The sequence below is a fragment of the Vombatus ursinus genome, unplaced genomic scaffold (assembly GCF_900497805.2).
Source record: "Vombatus ursinus unplaced genomic scaffold, bare-nosed wombat genome assembly UNPS02014798.1, whole genome shotgun sequence".
Classification (NCBI taxonomy): domain Eukaryota; kingdom Metazoa; phylum Chordata; class Mammalia; order Diprotodontia; family Vombatidae; genus Vombatus; species Vombatus ursinus.
In genome coordinates this window covers 79,447,817-79,468,062 of record NW_020954576.1, presented here as the reverse complement: position 1 = coordinate 79,468,062, position 20,246 = coordinate 79,447,817, and the positions used below count along the sequence as shown (strand labels likewise).

The 20,246-nt window shown below is 40.6% G+C and overlaps 1 protein-coding gene across 1 annotated transcript in view; it reads right to left on the bottom strand.

The window, feature by feature from the left end:
- The window catches only part of LOC114049734 (poly [ADP-ribose] polymerase 1-like), a 47,402-nt gene extending 35,646 nt beyond the window's left edge, over window positions 1-11,756 (bottom strand). Inside the window, exons 1-2 of the mRNA XM_027871121.1 lie at window positions 11,539-11,756; window positions 1,936-2,104 (exon numbers count right to left, since the gene is read on the bottom strand). Coding sequence (XP_027726922.1) covers window positions 1,936-2,104; window positions 11,539-11,658 — 289 coding nt within the window. The 5' untranslated portion in view covers window positions 11,659-11,756. The remainder of the gene's footprint in view (window positions 1-1,935; window positions 2,105-11,538) is intronic.
- Between the last annotated feature and the right edge of the window lie 8,490 nt (window positions 11,757-20,246).

Genomic DNA, 20,246 nt, shown 5'->3' with positions numbered 1-20,246 from the left:
AATATTTATGGCAGTTCTTCTTATTGAGTCAAAAGAACTAGCAACTGGAGGGAGGAAAAAAAAAAGACTAGTAATCTGGAGTGGAGGGTGAAGTGTCCATAAATTTGGAAATGGCTAAAAAATTATGGAGTATTTGACTTAGGAGTCAGTAAGACAGGAGTCAATCCTGTCTCAGATCCTTTGTAGCTGTGTGACCCTGGGCAAGTCCCTTAACCATTTTATGCCTCAGTTGCCTCACCTGTAAAATGGGGATAACAAAAGCCCCTGATTCCCAGGATTGTTGTGAGGATAAAATGAGGTAATATTTATAAAATGCTTTGTAAACCTTAAAGTGCCATATAAATGTAATGGTGTGGTGCAAGAAATGATGAAAGACTTGGTATCAGAGTAACCTTCAAGGACATGCCTGAACTGATGCAGAGTAAAGTGAACAGAAGAGAACAATTTATACTATAATAATACTGTAGAAACAAACACTTTTGAAAGATGTAAGAACTCTGATCAATGCACTGATCAACCAATGACTCCCCATGACCAATGGTGAAGAATCCCGACAGAGCTGATAGAGGGGGAGAAAAAAGTAGAAGCTTAATAATTGAAAATAAAAGATATAATTCAAAGTTAAAAAAAAAAGTCCTACCTGAGAGCACAGAAGGAAAAAGAAGAAAATCTGTAAAAGTCAGACCCAAGAAGGCAAAAGTGATTTGAAACTAATTAGCTGAGATGCTGAGTGTCCAATGCATATCATCAGGCTCCCTGGATGCTGCTGCTGCCCAGATCACAGTCTGCACATACCATCACAAACATTCACAGGGAGGACCTTAAGTCTTCAAGACAAGGCCAATTACGTTCAGTATCTTTAGTTTAATAAAGGGAAGAGAATGGGTAAGCCATTTTAGAAAGACTTCTTTGAAAATCAGTTAAAAATTTTTTAAAAAAAAGTTTTGGCACTTAAAGAGCTATAAATTTCATTTGGTAAGTGAGGGAGGAATTCACTTACACGGGACAGTTCATTCCCCCACAATGACGGGCTCTGTAACACCACTACCACCAATTTACACTGTGTCTGCTTTGGACAGGAGTGATAAAGAAGAACCCCATGTGGCACGCTGTGATCTCCCTTGAAGCTCTGTTGGTCATGCACCAAGAATACAAGGGGACAGCATCTAAGATCTCACACATTCCCCAAGTTAGCATGTCCCACTGCAGACACCCTCACTGAGTATCTTTCAGCATCCCGCCCACTTCTTTTCTTACATGGATTATTAATGAATGAGGAGTCTCGAGTCCCTAGTAAAAATCTCAAGTCTTTGATGAGGACAAACCACACACACTCACCTATATGGACCTGCTGTTTGCTTTCCAGTCTTGATGGACAGGTCACTCCCCTGCTCAAAAATCTTCAATAGCTCCCTACTGCTTTTAGGACCCAATCCAAACTACTCCATCTGGCATTTTAGGCCCTCTAAAATCTATCCACTCCCTGCCTTCCAAATATTTCATATTCCTCCCCTTTCTACACTCTAGCTTATGAGCTGTTACCTTACCATAACAACCTGTCATCTTGTGTCACTGTGGTTTTCCATAGGCTGTTCCCATGCATTACCTTCCTTACCTCTAAGGCTCAGAGGCCCCAGCTTCCCTGAATCTCCCTCCTCCCCCAGGTGTTAGTTCTCTTCTCAAATGACCTTGTATTATACACGATGCCTCCCACTGATACAATCCAAGTTCCTGGGGGGCAGATGTCATTTTACTTTTGCAGTACAGCTCACCCCAAGTTGGCACTTAACGATCAACCTGCTTTTGATGCTCCTGTCTTTCTGGTTCTAGCTGCTCCACTTTCTCTTTGACACAAAAAATTTAAGGCCAATGGTGGGGGTACCCAAGGAACACTGCCCTAGAGTGTCAATACACAACATTATCAGCTCCACAGACCTCCCGTCAGCCCTCCAGCTTCGATGGTCTTCTTAATTTTCTGCTGGTCATCCCATCGCAGCTCCAAGAACCCATCTACTTCAAGCTCAGCCTGAGAGATGACGAGCCCACGCTTCCAGAAGCATGCATAGTGATGCCAGTTTGGGACCTTCCCGTCAAACATGGGTGACTGAGAAGAAAGCAGAATTACAGATGAATGGTTAACATGGGTATGGATTTCACATAATGTCTAGATCAAGGGTTCTCACCCTCTTTTTGTGTCATGGACCCCTACAGCAGTATAGCAAAGCCTATGAACCCCTTCTTAGAACCTTTTTTTTAAAGGTATAAAGTAAAACTCAGTCAATTCTGCTGTAACACTTGTTTTTAATGTGTAGATTTGTTCCAAATATACCCAGATGATAAATGAAGGAGCAATCTGAGTATACCATAGATTCTGTATTTGCCTGTGTGAGATTCCATGGGTGAAAAGACAGAAAATTGCACCACTTCACAGTAACTCACAAGATTCAATCTTTCCGACATCTGCTTCCACAAACCTTCTTAGCCTCCTGCATGGCACCCCACCTTCTGGGAGTTTCAGTAACTCTTACTTTGCCAAGACTGGAGATATCACTATTTTATTATTTATGTATTTCTTAACTATTTGACACGTATAAAACTGTGCTACCATTTTTATTAGGTTATCTTTTTTTTAAACGTATCACTGACATTTTTGAGTATTGTGTTCCTAATTCCATTTCCCCCATAAACCCAAGGTTTTTATTGTGCAATTTTAAAGAATTTATCCATCACGTTACAGCAGAACAGAATGCGTAAGATTATAAAAGAAATTAAATATATTCAGATAAATGTAATTTTTCCCCCTATCCAAGTTCATTAACTCTGAAACCTATCCACAGACTCCTTGGGGGTCTATGGATCCCAATTCTGCACTGAATGGGGAGCTTCCGAGCAATCTCAAGGAGCTAAACAACACAGTAGATATTCTGTACTTCCATTATTCAAACGGGAACAACCACTTTTATATTCTACTTTCCCCTCGTGGAAGCTGGAAAGTGAACGAAAAGTTCTTAGAACCCCAAATGAGAATTTTACTTCCTGAGACTAATCTGGAAGCTGACCACTTCCCTCACATTATTCAATGTGAATAACAATCTACTGCTTTATAATGCTGGTACTAGAGAAGAGAGGAAGATACCATTTTAGAGACCAATCATGTTAACTCAGGCTTTGACCCATGTAGTTATATGTGGAGACACAGGAATCATAGATGCAGGGTTGAAGGGGAACTGACAGGTTGTCTAAGTCCAGGGGTGGGGAACCTGTGGCCTTCTAGATCCTTAAACCTTTTGATGGAATCCAAGTTTTACAGAACAAAAGTTAAAAGGCCGAACTTAAGGATCTAGAAGGCCACAGATTCCCACTCCACCATTTTAGAGGTAAGAAACCAAAGTCACCCAAGCAGTAAATTGGCAGACCTGGGATTTGAACCCAGATCTTCTGATGCCAGCATCCTTTCCATTACACCATACTGATCTGATCCAGTGTATGCCATGTCACATGTAATAGAATTCACTTGTAGTCTATTGGGAAATAAACATTAACAACTGGTCCATGGGGTTAGAAACGATAGGATTCTCAGGCAAGGAGTCAAAGAGTCTACCTCATAGTCCTGAAGCCAAAGGGGGGTGGGGGGGGGTGTCTACACATGCTTTTTGTAGTTAAAAATTCATAATGGAAGTAATAGATGGTAAGCAAGGCAGGAAAATATGCTGGTCAGAAAGAGTTAAGTTAATTTTCTAAATATTTAGCAAATTTCTATCAAAGCTCAGGAAAGAATGAGACATTAGAAAATGAGAATCATTCATAAAGAGCAAGAAGTATTTGAAAATTAGGAGTAGGAATGAAAAGTCAGCTCTTGCTGATCACCAAAATTGAAATTCTAAATATGAATAGTCCACTCATAGTTGGCTTGGACTCTCTGTCACTTCACCTTCTTTCAAATATTTTCCTCTTTCACACTCATACTCAGATTATGTGCTCCCAAGCATGGGTTTATATAACACTAAAAAAATGCTAATGCTGAGTATAAACAGCATTAGTATTTGTATTTGGAGAAGTAACCAGACTGAGCAGGAGAATTTGGATGATATTTGAAAATACATAAAATAGTCCTAAGGACCCTCCAGGTCTTCAAGTGCGGCCCTTTGACTGAACAACTGAGTCCAAACTTCACAGAACAAATCCTCTTAATAAAAGGATTTGTTCTGTAAAACTTGGACTCAATCAAAAGGCTGCAACCGAGGACCTAGAAGGTCACGTGTGGCCTTAGGCCGCAGGGTCTCCACCCCTGAAAGTCAGTCTGATGCAAGGCCATACCATGAAATGTAGGATCTGGACTTAATTCTGCTACTAAATAGATGTGTAAGGGAGAGCAAATCCATTCATATCTTCCAAACTTAAGTTTCTTCATCACTAAAATGGGAAGACAGATTTGAATGATATATTTAAAGCAGGAAGAGACATCATGTGGGGCTAGAAGAAAAAGTGGCATCTGAGATAAGAAACCTGTGGTCTCTGAAGATAAGTGATTTGCCTAAAGTCACAGTGGCAGGGCTAGTAAATCTTGTGATTTTCAAGACTCAATGTCTAGTTTTCTCAAGCAAAAATTTTCAAACAAAATTTATTTTTAATTCTCTTTAATGAAAAAAAGAACTACTTTAGGAGGCATTCTTTTGGTGAGACAAGTGCTTTATGAGTGGCCTTCTATCTTGATGCATTTACTGTCAGAAATTTAAAGGAGAAAAAAGGACCTTGAAGAAAAAGGCATCAAAGCAATGAATTCTAAGTGACCTAGATTTATAGGACAATGAAGTTTAAAAACAGGGGTTAGACTTTCATTTCAACTTCAACAGATATTTCAAGTTGAGATATTTACATGGGAATAGGTGAGAGAAGGAAAAAAGGAATACACTGCTCTCAGTATAGTGTAATTCTAAGCTAGGCCTTTGGGACACCTTATGCACACATGTATGTGTACACACACACATACCCCCAGACAAGGTGACATTTCTAAAAATGGAATCACGATTTTCCATTCAAATCTACCACCTGATTTTATGTGAAGAGAGCGACCCTGTGACATTTCTAAAAATGGATCCGTGCGTTTACATTCAAATTTGCCACCTGATTTTATGAGAAAAGACAGCAACACCCCCACCTCCCCTGCGTCTTTATAAATCTCTGAGTATATCAACTCAAACATAAGCTTATTTTTCTGCTTTATTGCAAACATATAACCCTGCTTCTTTCAAAAGAAAGGACTTAAGAAAGCTCACACCAGGAGTTTCTAGCATGAGAACCTTGCTTGAAACCCAAACACCACTCTGAACACTAATCTCATGCAAAGTAGAATGTATCGGCTCAGTGGCAAAGCAACCAAATAGAAACTTGGGGATGGTTGAGTGCTTATTTTGGTCTTGGGGCATCATCTGGTGCCTCAGTTATCTCATGCACAAGGGTAGAACATAATGCTGGTCCCAGAGCAGATGCTCACTAAATATTTATTGACTGGCTAAGTGGAACAACTCACTTAGTGGAAAGCCTGCCTTGTCACAAACACAGGAAGATTCAATAGAAGGCAGCCATCTGGGAAGGCAGAACCACTTAGCTTTTGTTTTCTAAATGGAGTACAACCAGTAGTAGCAACTTCCTCATGAAAACTGCCCTTAAAGCAAGGATGTAACTGGTAAAGTCAGACTGTGGGGTAGAGTTCATGGGGAAACATGAAGGAATGAATGAATGAAATCCAAAGGTGATAAACAGATCCATTTTATCCTTTCCCACTCCAGATAGGCTAAAAGAGACCTCAGAAGGGCCATCCCTTCCCTACATCCTCCAGGTAAAGATTGTACCTCCAGTATCAGGTAGCAGGTGGACAATTTCTGAACAATGCTCTACACATACGTAAAACAAGCCATCTGAGGCCAAGAGCTGAATATGAATGCCCTTTTCTTTAGACCTCAGTAAACTAACAGAAAGACCCAAAGGCACACACCCAATACATTTAATCTAAGTCTCCAGAAAGGCACTAAATAAAGTATTCCTCCCAGGAAGGTATCCTTCCATCTTAGAGCAAAAATTAAGAATGATTTCTTTTGCCAGTATTTTTTAGGCATCCATAATATTCTAAAATTTACACACTGAAAATTTAGGAAGGCCAATCCATATTGGGGGAGGGGGGAAGGTGACAACTTGGTGTCACAATGGATAGAGTGCTGGGCCTGAAGTCAGGAAGACTCATCTTCTCAAGTTCAAACCTACCCTTAGACACTCAGATCCTGGGCAAGTCACTTAACCCTGTTTTCCTCAGTTTCCACATCTGTAAAATAAGCTGGAGAAGGAAATGGTAAACCATTTCAGTATCCTTGCCAAGAAGACCCCAAATGGGGCCACAAAAACAATTTATTATAGGCAATTCTAAATCTTAAGGTGGGACACCTGCACGTAAAGTTTATTACAGTGCCTAACATATAGCAGGTATTTAATAAACATAAGGTTCTTTACAAAAGATAAAATAACTTTGATTACTTGAAACTGAAAAGGTTCTGCACAGCCAACATTAACGCATCAAGGATAAGAAGGGAAGTGGTAGCACGGGAAGAAATCCTTGTATCAAATTTCTCTGATTTGAGTTTGGTATCCAAGATATATGAGCTATTAATAAATATATTTAAAACTAATACCATTCCCCAATAGATAAATGAAGTGGTCAAAGGCTATGAACAAACAGTTCTCAAAAGAAGAATTGCAAAATATTCACAACCACAAGCAAGAATGCTCTAAATCATTAAAAAAAAATGCAACGCTCTCAGTATAGTGCATTCCAAATTTTAGTGTAGTTCTAGACTTCACAACCTCACAACTTGAAAGTCTGAAAAGATGACCCCCAAAATGGCAATAGTCAATGCTGGAGGAGTTGTGGATAGATAGGCACACTAACGTATTGTTGGTGGAGCAGTGAAATAGTATAGCCATTTAATTTGGAATCATGCAAGTGAGTAAAATGTACATACTCTTTAAAACACAGACTCCATTACTGGTTATATACCTCAAGGAAGCCATCAATAAGAAAAAAAAAGTCTCCATATACACCAAAATATTTATAGCAGTACTTTTTGTGATAGCAAAGAATTGGAGACGAAGTGAATACCCATCAACTGGGAGAATGGATAAACTGTGATACATGAATGTAATGAAATATCACTATGCGGTAAGAAGTGATATTAACAGAGAAGTACAGAAAGATCTATGTGAACATATGTAGAGTGAAGTAAGCAGAGCAAAGAAAATATATACAATAACTACAATAACATAAATATTAATAACTACATTAAAAAAATCAAATGTGAAAATAACAATTACAAAGATTAAAAGCACGAATTGAAGAGGTATGAGAGGATACACCCCAACCCATTCCTTCATAGAGGTGGGAGGTTTACAGGTGTTACACGTTGTGCAAGTTTTCAGACTTTTCCAATTTAGTTGTGTTGATCCCCCCACCCCCTTTAAAATACTATTTATTATATCGGCTGGCTCTCTGGGAGGGGGAGGGGATACCAAGGATATCTATGATAATGTAAGAATCAGAAGACATCAACAAAAACAATTAAAAAACAGCAAGGTTCCACCTCACATCCTTCAGATTGGCAAAGACCTCAAAAAACAGAAAATAGCAATTGTTGGTGGGGCTGTGGGAGGATACGTACACCAATGGCTAATTGGTCCAAACATCTGAAAAGCAAATTTGTAACTACACTAGAAGTCATGAAACTCTAAATAACCTTTGACCCAGGAGTACCACTACTAGGCTCAAAGAGGTCAAAATGGAAGAGAAAGGACCCATATACACATAAATGCTTATTGCAGCATTTCTCGGCCTAGCAAAGAACTGGAAATAAAAGTGGCTGCATCAACTGGGACAATTAGGTATATGAATGTTAAGAGATATTTTGCATTGTAAAGGGAATGGATTCAAAGAATTCTAGAAAGATTTTCATGAACGGGGCAGAACTTATACAAATGAATACAACAATCTAAAAGAAAAACAACTTTGAAAGACACAAGAACACTGATCAATTCAACGACTGATCCTAACTCCAGAAGACTGAAAATGAATTGTGCTTTCCACCTCTTGGTACAGGGGTGATGGACTAGAGCTGAAGAATGGGGGACAGTTTCAGACTCAACCAATGTATCAATCTGTTTTACTCAACTATATTTAAGTGAAGCTAGTGATACAGGAGGAAAAAAACAAAACAAAACCCAAGAGCTTCAAGGAAACACACAAATACATATACATAAATAATACATAAGAGAAAAGAAGGAAGTTCAGAAGGCCAAGCAGGACAATGTTGATATTACCTCCTTAAACTGAGATACATTTAAAGCTGTATATAAGACAGACCCATGATTTCATATGAGTTTTAGGTTTTTATTTAGTTCATGAGCTTAAAGTTAAAACTGAACTAAAGATGGAGTCGCCCTGCATAATCCTCTTTTTCTGTTCTTTGCATACGAAAATGTCAATATTTGTTAAGTCTATAGTAAAAAGGAAAAAAACATTAGATAAAGTGTCAGGCTGTATCCCAAGGACAGATAAAAAATAAATCCTGGCACCTAGGCTCATTTCCCTGAGAAGCAGGCAAGGACCACCAAATCTAGTGTCAGAAGAATGCCTGCTTTCTCTGCCTACTTATTGCCTATGTGATCTTGGGAGAGTTTTAAAGTTTTATTTCAATTTCCTCAACTGTAAAATGAGAGTTAAATGAGATGACCTCTAAGGTGGTTCTATTATGCATCAGATGGAACCTGTAACTGCATGAGCATTTACACATACTGTAGTGGCTGGGGCACAAGACTGGAGAGCTGGGAGCCTAGGTTCAAATTCTGACTCAGAAATCTACCAACTGTGTGACCCTGGGCAAGTCACAACTTCTGTGGATCTCACTTTTGTCATTTGTAAAATCAAAGTGTTGAATTCTACATCCTCTATCAGTTCTAAATTTATGATCCTATGATTTTCCTATCCATACCTTTAAAACTATCCCATTAATGAACAGGGAATTAATTTTCTGCCCGAGTTTCCTAATAATCTGTAGATATTTTTTGTCCAATACTCTTCAGAAAGATTTTCCATTTGAACATATTTCCTTTCTAAGATTGGTAGTGTTCAGATTACTTAGAATCAGGGAACCTTAGCTCCAGAAAGGCCCCCAGAAATCATCTATTAAGTGTAATGCCTTTCCATAAAACAAAACTGAGGCTGAGATCTAAAATTGACTAAGGCTACAAAGGCCGTAGAACAGTACGGACCTGGGATCTTTTTACTCCAATCTCAGTGCTCTAGCATTAATATTTCCTCTGAGGTCCCTTCCAGGTTTTATCAATGATTTTAAGGATTCTAGAAGTAGAAGATGAGGGGACCTCAGAGGTCAAGCAGTCCAATCCTTTCTTTTTTACAGCTTTAAGTGGCTTGCCTTAGGCCACACAAACAGAGGCGGGTTTGAACCCCCGTCTTCTGACTCTGCCATCAGAACTTTTCCTACAGTAACCACTATAAGATTCCACAAATCTTAACAGCCTAATTAAGAGATAAAGCTAAAACCTATGAACCAATGAGCATACAGGGTTGTATATTTTAGGTCATAGGTGATGATGCACCATTTCTAGGGTAAATAAATGAATGAGGGTTGGTGATAGAGGATGGCTCCAAGGAAGCAGATGGGTAGTAAAGATTTAGATAGATAGGGGAAGAGTTGAGGGCTAGGGTTAGGAGGTCCCAGTAATTCTATGAGATGTTTGTTTAATTAGCATCCCAGCCTCTCCCTCTTAGAACACTTTTGTTGTTCATTTTTCAGTGTGTCCTCCTTTTCATGACCCCATTTTGGGGTATTCTTGGCAAAGAAGCCATTTCCTTCTCTAGCTCATTTTACAGATGAGGAAAGCAAGGCAAACAGGGCCCAGGGTGACACAGTTGTAAGTGTCTTGAAGCCAAATCTGAACTCAGGAAGGTTAAGTCTTCCTGACTCTAGGCCTGGCACTCTCCACTTCAACACCTAGCCCAGCACTTTGAAATCACCCAAAGTTAGAGAAAGATGGTGGGCTCTTTGTTCATAAGTAACTGTTCAAGGGTCCCAATCCAAACTCTAAAGAGGGATTAGGAGATGGGAGAAACAGAGGCACTTAACTGACTTTCAATGCTGGGGGCAGCCTCAGGAATAGACTGAAGAAACAATAACTTACAAGTGAAACTTAATGAGTTTCCTTCACCCTCCCAGATGAGTCTGAGATAGCTGGGTGTGCACTCAAGGCCTTCTGGTACCCATTCAATCCCCTCCCTTCTATTTTCTATTAGAAAAACTTGTGCAAGTCATGTTTCCAGTATCAAATATCAATACCGTGCAATCCCAGAAGTCTTCCTGTTTTGGAATTGATCCCTACATAACAACGATGGCCCAACAGGGCTCTCTGATGGGAATCTTACCCCTCTACAACTGATTTCCAGAGCAGAGCTGGGGCCAAGGCATCATCTCTGTGTGTCATAGTAAAGGTTTAAAAATTCTATCCCCATTGTGCATTTCTGAAGTCCAGGGCTATGTCATTCATCACGAAACGCCAAGGCAGAATGCAATTTCCCGGCATTAAACTATGCACACTTATTAAACGAATTATTTTAAAAAACACCCCTTGCAGATAGCTGCTCATCTCTTTGCCTAACCCTAGCCCAAACCCAAGGAATATGGCAGTGGGAAAATCAGAGCTCTCCAGAGAACAATTTTAAAGGACAAAGAATTAGGCCACTCAGCTTTTTTTTTTTTCTTTTCCTTTACCCCCTCCTCCCTATCTGAGGCTTTCAGAATCCCACGGACGGTGCTCAAAGCTGGACCCGCTCCTCCACGGCGAGGAGGTGGGAGGGCGGGGGAGGTGTGCGGGGAGCCCGGGGCAGAGGAAAAGCCCCCCCGCGGCTCCCGCAGGAGCAGGCAGAGGCATGCCAGCCTCCGCACCCAACCCCCTGGAGCAGAAACGGGAGCACCCGGCGCGCCGAGCACGCAAGGGCGCCTAACGGACCCCGACCTTTGCTTGCAGGGTCCGCAAAACCCTGCAAAAGGCACGTCCTCTGCAGGCACGGGGAGGCACCGGTGTCTATCCCATTCCCGGGGGCTCCTGGCTTAGGCCTGGCACTGGCCCGATGCACCCTGAGATCATCGTTGTTGTTGTTTGTGAAATGGTCAGAGAAAAAGTTTAGGAGCCTCCCATAGGTTGGGGAAAAGCAGCCCCAATCCCGAGCCAGGCAAGTGCATACAAACCCGGCCCACCGCCGCCCACCCGCCGGGCCGCGCGGAATGGGGGGGAGGCGCGAAAACCCGGCGGGGGGGTCGAGTGCGAGGCCGAGGGCGCCCTCCCCCACCCCGGGCCGCAGGTTCGAAGCCTCCTGGGAAAGGAGGAGGGGGGAGGGGAGGTCCCGCAGAACTCCGGCTCGCTTCCCCCAGGCCCCGCCAGAGACGCCATCCAAGCGGCTTCCCGGGCCCGTCCTCCTACCTGCACCATGATGGCCAAGCGGAGCGAGTCCTTGGCGATGCTCTCGCCGCATTTCTTGCAGGAGGCGCGCCCGCTCTTTGCGTACTCGGCCCGGTAGGGCTTGTCCGCCGGCTCCGCCATCCTCCCACCTCCTTCTCCTTCTTTCTGTTCTCGGGACGCGTGCAACAGTGGCCAGGAAGAGCGTGTCGGGAGGGGGAGCCCCTTGTCCCCACCCACGCCGCGTGCCGCCTCGCCTCCGGCTCTCGCGCGCCTTGCTTTTTCTCCCGCTCACCGCAGGCGGCCCAGGGAGTGCGCTCCGGAGCGAGCGCCGAGAGCCCCGCGCTCGCCGTGCCGCTCTCTCGAGATAGATTGCTAATGTCTGCGCTTGGAGGTGGAGGCGCGGGGCGGGGGGGGAACCCCTCCCTTGAGGTAGGTGCCCTTCGTGTGGGTGTGGCGGGAGCTGGCGGGAGATGGTAAGGCGCCCCCTGGCGGGGAGACTCAGCATCGCCACGCGGCCGGGCGATTCTGCTCAATTGACCTTTGTTAAGCACAGACTAAAGCTGGTTTTGCAGAGAGAGCTGGCCTGAAAAAAAAAAAACAAAACAAAAAGCAAAAACCTAGCTGAGTGACCGTGGGCGAGCCACTTGCATTTTCAGAGCTCTAGGGAACTGCGCTGCAAGCTGCAGAGGAGATGCCGACCTCCATCAGAAGGGGAACATCCCTGGTCTAGGACTTGTATCAATGAGTTGAGTCCAGGAGCATTTATTAAGTGCCTGCTGTGTGCTAAGCGCTAGAGATAAAAAGAAAAACGAAGAACAGATGTGGCTCTGCAGGAATTTCCAGTTTAACTGGGGAGACGACAAGCAAACAACTTTGTACAGACAAAAGAGACGCAGGATAAATTGGAAATAATCAATAAAGGGGAAAATCAATAAAGGGTGATGGAGGAAGGCATCTTGTAGAAAGTGAAGCTTTAGCTGGGACTTGAAGGCAGCCAGGGAGTCATGGGGAGGAGGACAAGGAGCTCTATTCATTAAGCCACTTAGCTGTCCCTGAATGTAGTAGGCTACATTCATTAATGTTCATTAATAAATGTTACTACAAGTTCAGACCAGTTCCCTGGGCCAGGGAGGGGAAGGACAAAGTTTACATAAATACTTGGACTTTGCCTCTTGAAACTTTAAGTCCAGAAAGGATAAGACCTCCACAGATAACTACAAAAGATGGTCTGCTTGCGGATTGAGCTGAATAATTGAATGTTTGTTGTGGGTCCTTTTTCTGAAAAGGACCAGTGACTTCACAGGATGGTGTCTTGCCCCTACCGTGAATTGGATTTAAGTGAGGCACTTAAATCCATCAGCCTCCCTCTTCTAGAGTCCTGGAAGCCCAGCAATTGTCCCTAAGAATACTTAGGAAAACAGCTTGTTGCCCTTCCTGCAATCTCCACTGCTCCAGCCGCCCCCACTCTGTGTGTGTGTGTGTGTGTGTGTGTGTGAGAGAGAGAGAGGATAAAAGATAAAAATGGGAAACACTTTCCTTTCTGTCTCCTCATATTCCTACATCTCCTACATTGAAACAATCCTCCCAGCACCTTTATAAAGAAAGTAATGAGTGTAGAAACAGGGCTCTCTGGGAGAATGCAATTCTTTTTTTTTTTTTTTGAGGGATTTTAAAAAATTAATTTATTTTTATCGATCACTTCCATAAGTTTCTGAGTTTCAAATCCCCCCCCCACCCTTCCCAAGACAGCACCCAATCTTATATAGGCTATACATATACATTCCTATTAAACATATTTTCTTTCACATTAGTCATGTTGTAAGGAAGAATTAGAACCAATAGGAGGAACCACAAGAAAGAGAAAACAAAACAAAACAGAAGAAAAAAAAAGAGCAAATAGTATGCTTCAATCTGCATTTAAACTCCATAGTTCTTTCTTTGGATGTGGATAGCATTTTCCATCATGAAACCATTGGAGATGTCTTAGATCCTTGCATTGCTGAGAAAGGTTAAATCTATCAACTTTAGTCATTGCACAATGTGGCTGTTACTGTGTACAACATTCTCCTCGTTCTGCTCACTTCACTCAGCATCAGTCCATGCAAGTCTTTCCAGGTTGTTCTGAAGTCTGCCTGTTCATCATTTCTTATAGCACAATAGTATTCCGTTACATTCATATACCACAACTTGTTCAGCCATTCCCCAGTTGATGGACATCCTCTTAGTTTCCAGTTCTTTGCCACTACAGAGAGAGCTGCTATAAATATTTTTGTACATGTAGGTCCTTTTCCCATTTGTATGATCTCTTTGAGATATAGCCCTATATTGCTGGGTCAAAGGCTATACACACATTCTTATAGCCCTTTGGTCATAGTTCTAAATTGTTCTCCAAAATGGTTGGATCATTTCACAATTCCACCAACAATGCATTAGTGTTTCAATTTTCACACATCTTTTCCAACATTTATCATTTTCCTGTTTTGTCATGTTGGCTAATCTGATAGGTGTGATGTGGTACCTCAGAGCTGTTTTGATTTGCATTTCTCTAATCAATAGTGATTTAGAGCATTTTTTCATATGACTATAGATGGCTTCAATTTCTTCATCTGAGAATTGTTCGTATCCTTTGACCATTTATCAATTGGAGAATGACTTGTATTCTTATAAGTTTGACTTAATTCTCTATATATTTTAGAAATGAGGCCCTTATCAGAGACATTGATTGTAAAAATTATTTCCCAATTTTCTACTTTCCTTCTAATCTTGGTTGCATTGGCTTTGTTTGTATAAAAACTTTTCAATTTAATGTAATCAAAATTTTCCATTTTGCATTTCATATTGTTCTCCCTCTCCTGTTTGGTCATAAATTCTACTGTTCTCCATAAATCTGATAGGTAAGGTATTCCTTGTTCTCCCAGTTTGCTTATAGTATCAGCCTTTATATCTAAATCATGAACCCATTTTGACTTTATTTTGGTATATGGTGTGAGATTTCGGTCTATTCCTAGTTTCTGCCATACTCTTTTCCAGTTTTCCCAGCTGTTTTTGTGAAAGAGTGAGTTCTTATCCCAGAAGCTGGAGTCTTTGGGTTTATCAAACAGTAGATTACTATAGTCATTGACTACTGTGTCTTGCATACCTAACCTATTCCACTGATCCACCACTCTATTTCTTAGCTAGTATCAAGTAGTTTTGATGATTGCTGCTTTAGAATACAATTTAAGATCTGGAATGGCTAGGCCACCTTCCCTGAATTTCTTTTCATTAGTTCCCTTGATATTCTGGACCTTTCGTTATTCCAAATGAATCTTGTTATTATTTTTTCTAGCCCTATAAAATAATTATTTGGTAGTTTGATTGGTATGGAGTTGAATAAGTAAATTAGCTTACGTAGAATTGTCATTTTTATTGTATTAGGTTGGCCTACCCATGAGCAACTGATGTTTTTCCAATTATTTAGATCTGACTTTATTTGTGTGAAAAGTGTTTTGTAATTGTGTTCATATAGTTCCTGGGTTTGTTTTGGTAGGTAGACTCCTAAATATTTTATAATGTCTACAGTAACTTTAAGTGGAATTTCTCTTTCTATCTCTTGCTGTTGGGCTTTGTTGGTAATATATAGAAATGCCGATGATTTATGTGGGTTTATTTTATAGCCTGAAACTTTGCTAAAGTTGTTTATTATTTTGAGTAGTTTTTTACTTGATGCTCTAGGATCAGTATATCATCATATCATCTGCAAAGAGTGATAGCTTTGTTTCTCCTTTGCCTACTCTAATACCTTCAATTTCTTTTTCTTCTCTTATTGCTAAAGCTAATGTTTCCAGTACCATATTGAACAACAGTAGTGATAATGGACATCCTTGTTTCACCCCCAATCTTATTGGAAATGCTTCTAGCTTGTCCCCATTACATGTGATGCTTGCTGAAGGTTTTAGGTAGATGCTACTTATTATTTTAAGGAAGAATCTATTTCTATGCTCTCTAGTATTTTTTAATAGGAATGGGTGTTGTATTTTGTCAAAAGCTTTTTCTGCATCTATTGAGATGATCATGTGGTTTCTGTTAGTTTTGTTGTTGATATGATCAATTATGCTAATAATTTTCCTAATATTGAACCAGCCCTGCATTCCTGGTATAAATCCTACCTGGTCATAGTGTATTATTATTCTTGTGATAAGTTGCTGTAATCTATTTGCTAATATTTTATTTAAAATTTTTGCCTCTGTATTCATTAGGGAAATTGGTCTATAATGTTCTTTCTGTGTTTTGACTTTTCCCGGTTTAGGTATCAGCACCATATTTGTATCATAAAAAGAATTTGGTAAGACTCTTTCTTCACATATTTTCCCAAATAGGCTATATAGTATTGGAATTAATTGTTCTTTAAATGTTTGATAGAATTCTCTTGTAAATCCATCTGGCCCTGGAGATTTTTTCCTATGGAGTTCATCAATGGCTTGTTCAATTTCTTTTTTCTGAGATAGGGTTTTTTAAGTATTTTGCTTTTTCTTCTGTTAATCTGGGCAATTTATATTTTTGTAAATATTCATCCATTTCACTAAGATCGTCAAATGTATTGGCTTACAGTTGGGCAAAATAGTTCCTAATTATTGTTTTAATTTCCTCTTCCTCAGTGGTAGATTCACCCTTTTCATTTTTGATACTGGTAATTTGGTTTTCTTCTTTCTTTTTTTAAATTAAATTAACTAAAGGTTTATCTATTTTATTAGTTTTTTCATCAAACTAGCTCTTAGTTTTATTTATTAGTTCAATAGTTTTCTTAATTTCAAAATCAGATTCAGAATTCTTAATCAGGATGCAATTCTAACCAATCAGGGGAATAATAACAACTGAAATTGATAGAGGTGATTTCCTTACCCTGGATTTAACTTATGGGAATGAAATCCCCAGTCTGGCCCTTTTCTGCATGGGAGAGGAGAGAGGAGGGTGAGGAGGAGATACAAAGTTTAGATAAGACCTTATTACATAGACACATCATTTGAGCTTCATAGCAACCTGCTCTCTGTAAGAAGCCCTTCCGGATTTCCTTTATTGCTAGTGTCTCTCTGTTGATTATCTTCAATTTATCCTGTTTATATCTTGTTTGTATGTACCTTGTATATTGTCTCCACTATTAGATAGTGAACTCCTTGAGCGTAGGGATTGTTTTTTGCCTTTGTTTTGTATGCCCAGAGGTGAGCACCGTGCCTGGCACACAGTAGGTATTTAGCCATGGGGGGGGGAGGGAAAAAAATTAACTTTATATTATATATTTAAAAGGAATAGGAAGTTGTACGTAATAGACTTGCAGTTTCATGTGCAATTATCTTTTTTCTATTCTACTGTATTATAGAAATGCTTGTTTCATTTCATGAATTAAAAATAAAATTTTAAAAAATGCTTGTTGACTAATAAATACTGAGATTATCTGAAGAAGTTGTGACTTGCCCACCCACAATTGCATATCTCATGTCAGAGGTGAGATTTGAATACAGGTTTTATTGATTCCAAATTTATTATTTGATTCACTACACTAGGCTGTTAAAACCTTGATTGATTTTCCTAGAATAAGAATGAATTATTCCCTTGTTAGCTTTTCTACACTCCTTTTGTGTAGGATACAAGAATATTGAATGCAGAAAAAATAGAAAAATTCTACACATTTAAAGTTTATTTTGATAGCTCTTTGTCTCTGAGATCAAAGATGAAGTGGCAACATCTTCCTATTAAGAATTTACAATCTATCTGGGAAGGTAGGACTTTCATAAGTATACTGCAAGGGAGAATGTGAAAAGTGCAAATGAAAGATCCAAACTGCTTTGAGAAATTTGAAGCAAGAGAGGTCCTGTCCAGCTGGGAAGAATCAGGAAAGCTTCATGGAAGAGGTGGCACCTGAGATGAGCCTTGAAGGAAGAGAAGGATTCCCTCAAGTGAGATGAGAATGGGAGTGGGCACCAGCCCTGGAGTCAGGAGGACCTGAGTTCAAATCCGGCCTCAGACACTTACTAGCTGTGTGACCCTGGGCAAGTCACTTAACCCTGATTGCCTCCAAAAAAAAAAAAAAGAAAGTAGGGATGGGGGAGGTGTCTATTCTTGGCAGCATGAACAAATGTACAGAGATGCAAGAGGACAGGACATAGTGAATAGTACCATATGGTTAGACCACGAATGGGGAACCTGTGGCCCTCTAGGTCCTCAAGTGCAAGCAGTCCTTTGACTGAATCCAAACTTCACAGAACAAATCCTTTTATTGAGGATTAGTGAACAGTAAATACCTAGAGGTCATACATTGTCCCAAGGCAGCAGGTTCCCTACCCCTGGTATAGACTGCAGAATATGCAAAGAGATAGAGTGAGATAATCTTCCTAATATAGGTTACAGCTGCAGTGTAAGGGAGCCTTAACAAGCTAAAACATTTTGACTTTATTTCGAAGGCAATGGGGAGCCACTGAAGGTTTTTGCCCTGATCATTAGAGCATAAGATTTCATTTGCAATCATTTAAAGGATGGATTAGAAAGGAGTTAAGCAGGAAGTTATCCTAGTAAGGGGTGGTAAGGACCTAACCGAGGAAAGTTAGGATAGCAGTGGAAAGGAGAGGGATGGCTTCCAGGTGCATTGTGAATCAATAGCTTGGCACAGGGGGAAAGAGCCCTGATTGAGTCAGAGCACAGGGGTTCACCTCCCACCTCTGATGCTTATTACCTGTGTGTGTCCTTAGGCAAGTGTTTTGACTTTTTTGGATGCTGTTTCCTCATCTGTAAAATGGGGGAATTGAACTAAGTGGTCCTGAGGCGGTTTTATAGATGAGGAAACTGGGGGCTTGCCCAGGTCAACAAGTAAAACTAACTAAATGTGAAGGATAAAGGGGCGGTGAGCCAAAAATGACATGTTATTAGCCTTGGTGATTGTATCTGAGGGGAGAAAGTTGATGGATTCAGTCTCAAACATGCTCAGTTTATGATATTTCCAGGTGAAGATATGCTATATACAGTTAGCCATATGTGACATCTTAATGATGTGATAGGTAAAAGATGAAATAGCTGAGGAAATAAAGGTTTGAGCTTCCGAGCATATTGATTTATTAAGCAGTTGCCAATTGCCTAACAAATCAACACCAGGGCCCTTCCTCAGCTCAGGACTGGACCCTGAATACAAGGGGAAACAGATTTTTATACATTAAAAACAATCAAATAAGACCAATTAATTAAAAGGAAACAATTAACCATGATACATTAATTAATCTGATTTCTAATTGGAGGAAAGATTAGGGACTTTCCAAGTTGGGAGGGAAAGAGAGAACAGGCATAATTCCCTGAATCAGAAGAAGAGGTATCCAGCTCGCCCCAAGTGCCTTCATTCCATCAAAAGAACATGGAAACAATAGCTGATTAATCGATCCAGGGCCAGTTTTCAGATAAGACACATGGGTTACTTGAGATATATAATTGTGAGAAAATTCCTTGCATTAATCTTTAGATCTGACTGAGCTTCTGGTCAGCATAACCTAGGTCCTTAGTTAAGGGTCTCTAAGCAGCAGGTAGAGGTGATCCAACTTCCCAGCCAGACAAGGCTAGATTCAAACAATGCAATAAAGTTTTCCTACAATTCCCACAATTGAATAAAAATTTCTCACAAGGCAGAAATTGGACTAGACCAGGGGTGGGGAACCTGCGGCCTCGAGGCCACGTGGGGCCCTTAAGGTCCTCAAGTGTGGCCCTTTGACTGAATCCAAACTTCACAAAACAAATCCTTTCATTAAGGGGGATTCCCCACTCCTGGATTAGACCCATAATTGAATGGAAGGGGAACTGAGCTAGCTTCTGAACTGAGTCACTAGGTGGAGTCAGTGTGGTTCACTTAATTGCTATCACCACTTGCTGCTCCAATCCCCTTAATTCTCTCAATATCAACATTATGTAAAGGGCTTTAAATGGAAAAAGGAATGGAAGGGAGGAAACATATTAAACAGAAAGGAACTCAAGAAAGAAATCAGCAAAAACTCATGGCTTTTAAAGTCAATATGCAAATAATGTAGTTTTTTCAGTGGTTTCAGTCATGTCTGACTTTTTGTGAGCCCATTTGGGGTTTTCTTGGCAAAGATACTGGAGTGGTTTGCCATTTCCTTCTCTAGCTCATTTTACAGATGAGGAAACTGAGGCAATCAGGGTTAAGTGACATGTTCAGGGTCACACTGCTAGTACATGTCTGAGGCTAGATCTGAACTCAGGAAGCTGTCTTCTTGACTTTAGGCTGGGGATTCTATTCACTGTGCCACCTAGTTGCCCATACAAATGTAGCAACACAGAATCAGAAGGGACCTCAAAGGTCATCTAGTCCAACCCATACCTGGGCTCCGTTTAGTAAAACAGAGCTGCTAATATATTCTAATTGGTTGTTGTCCTTCATTGTCGAAGAGGACCAAAATGTTGGGGTCAGGGTACAGTGTATCTGGCTGTGGTTGATCAGAGCCATATGAGCTGGGAAGGCTGTATCACGAGTCAGGCACAAATAGTCCATATGGACATTTGGAGTGGAGATGTCTCTAAATTTGCACATCTCACATTTCTAAAATGGTAAAATGGTAAGGGTGGTATCTTGATTCTTGCATAAATTGGATTTAAGTAGGACAGAGCTGCACAAAGTCATTGGCTTCACTCTCTCTTCCAGAGTCATCAGAGTCCAGTGGCTAGACAAAAGTCAAGACAATTGGTGATAGCCCAGGATG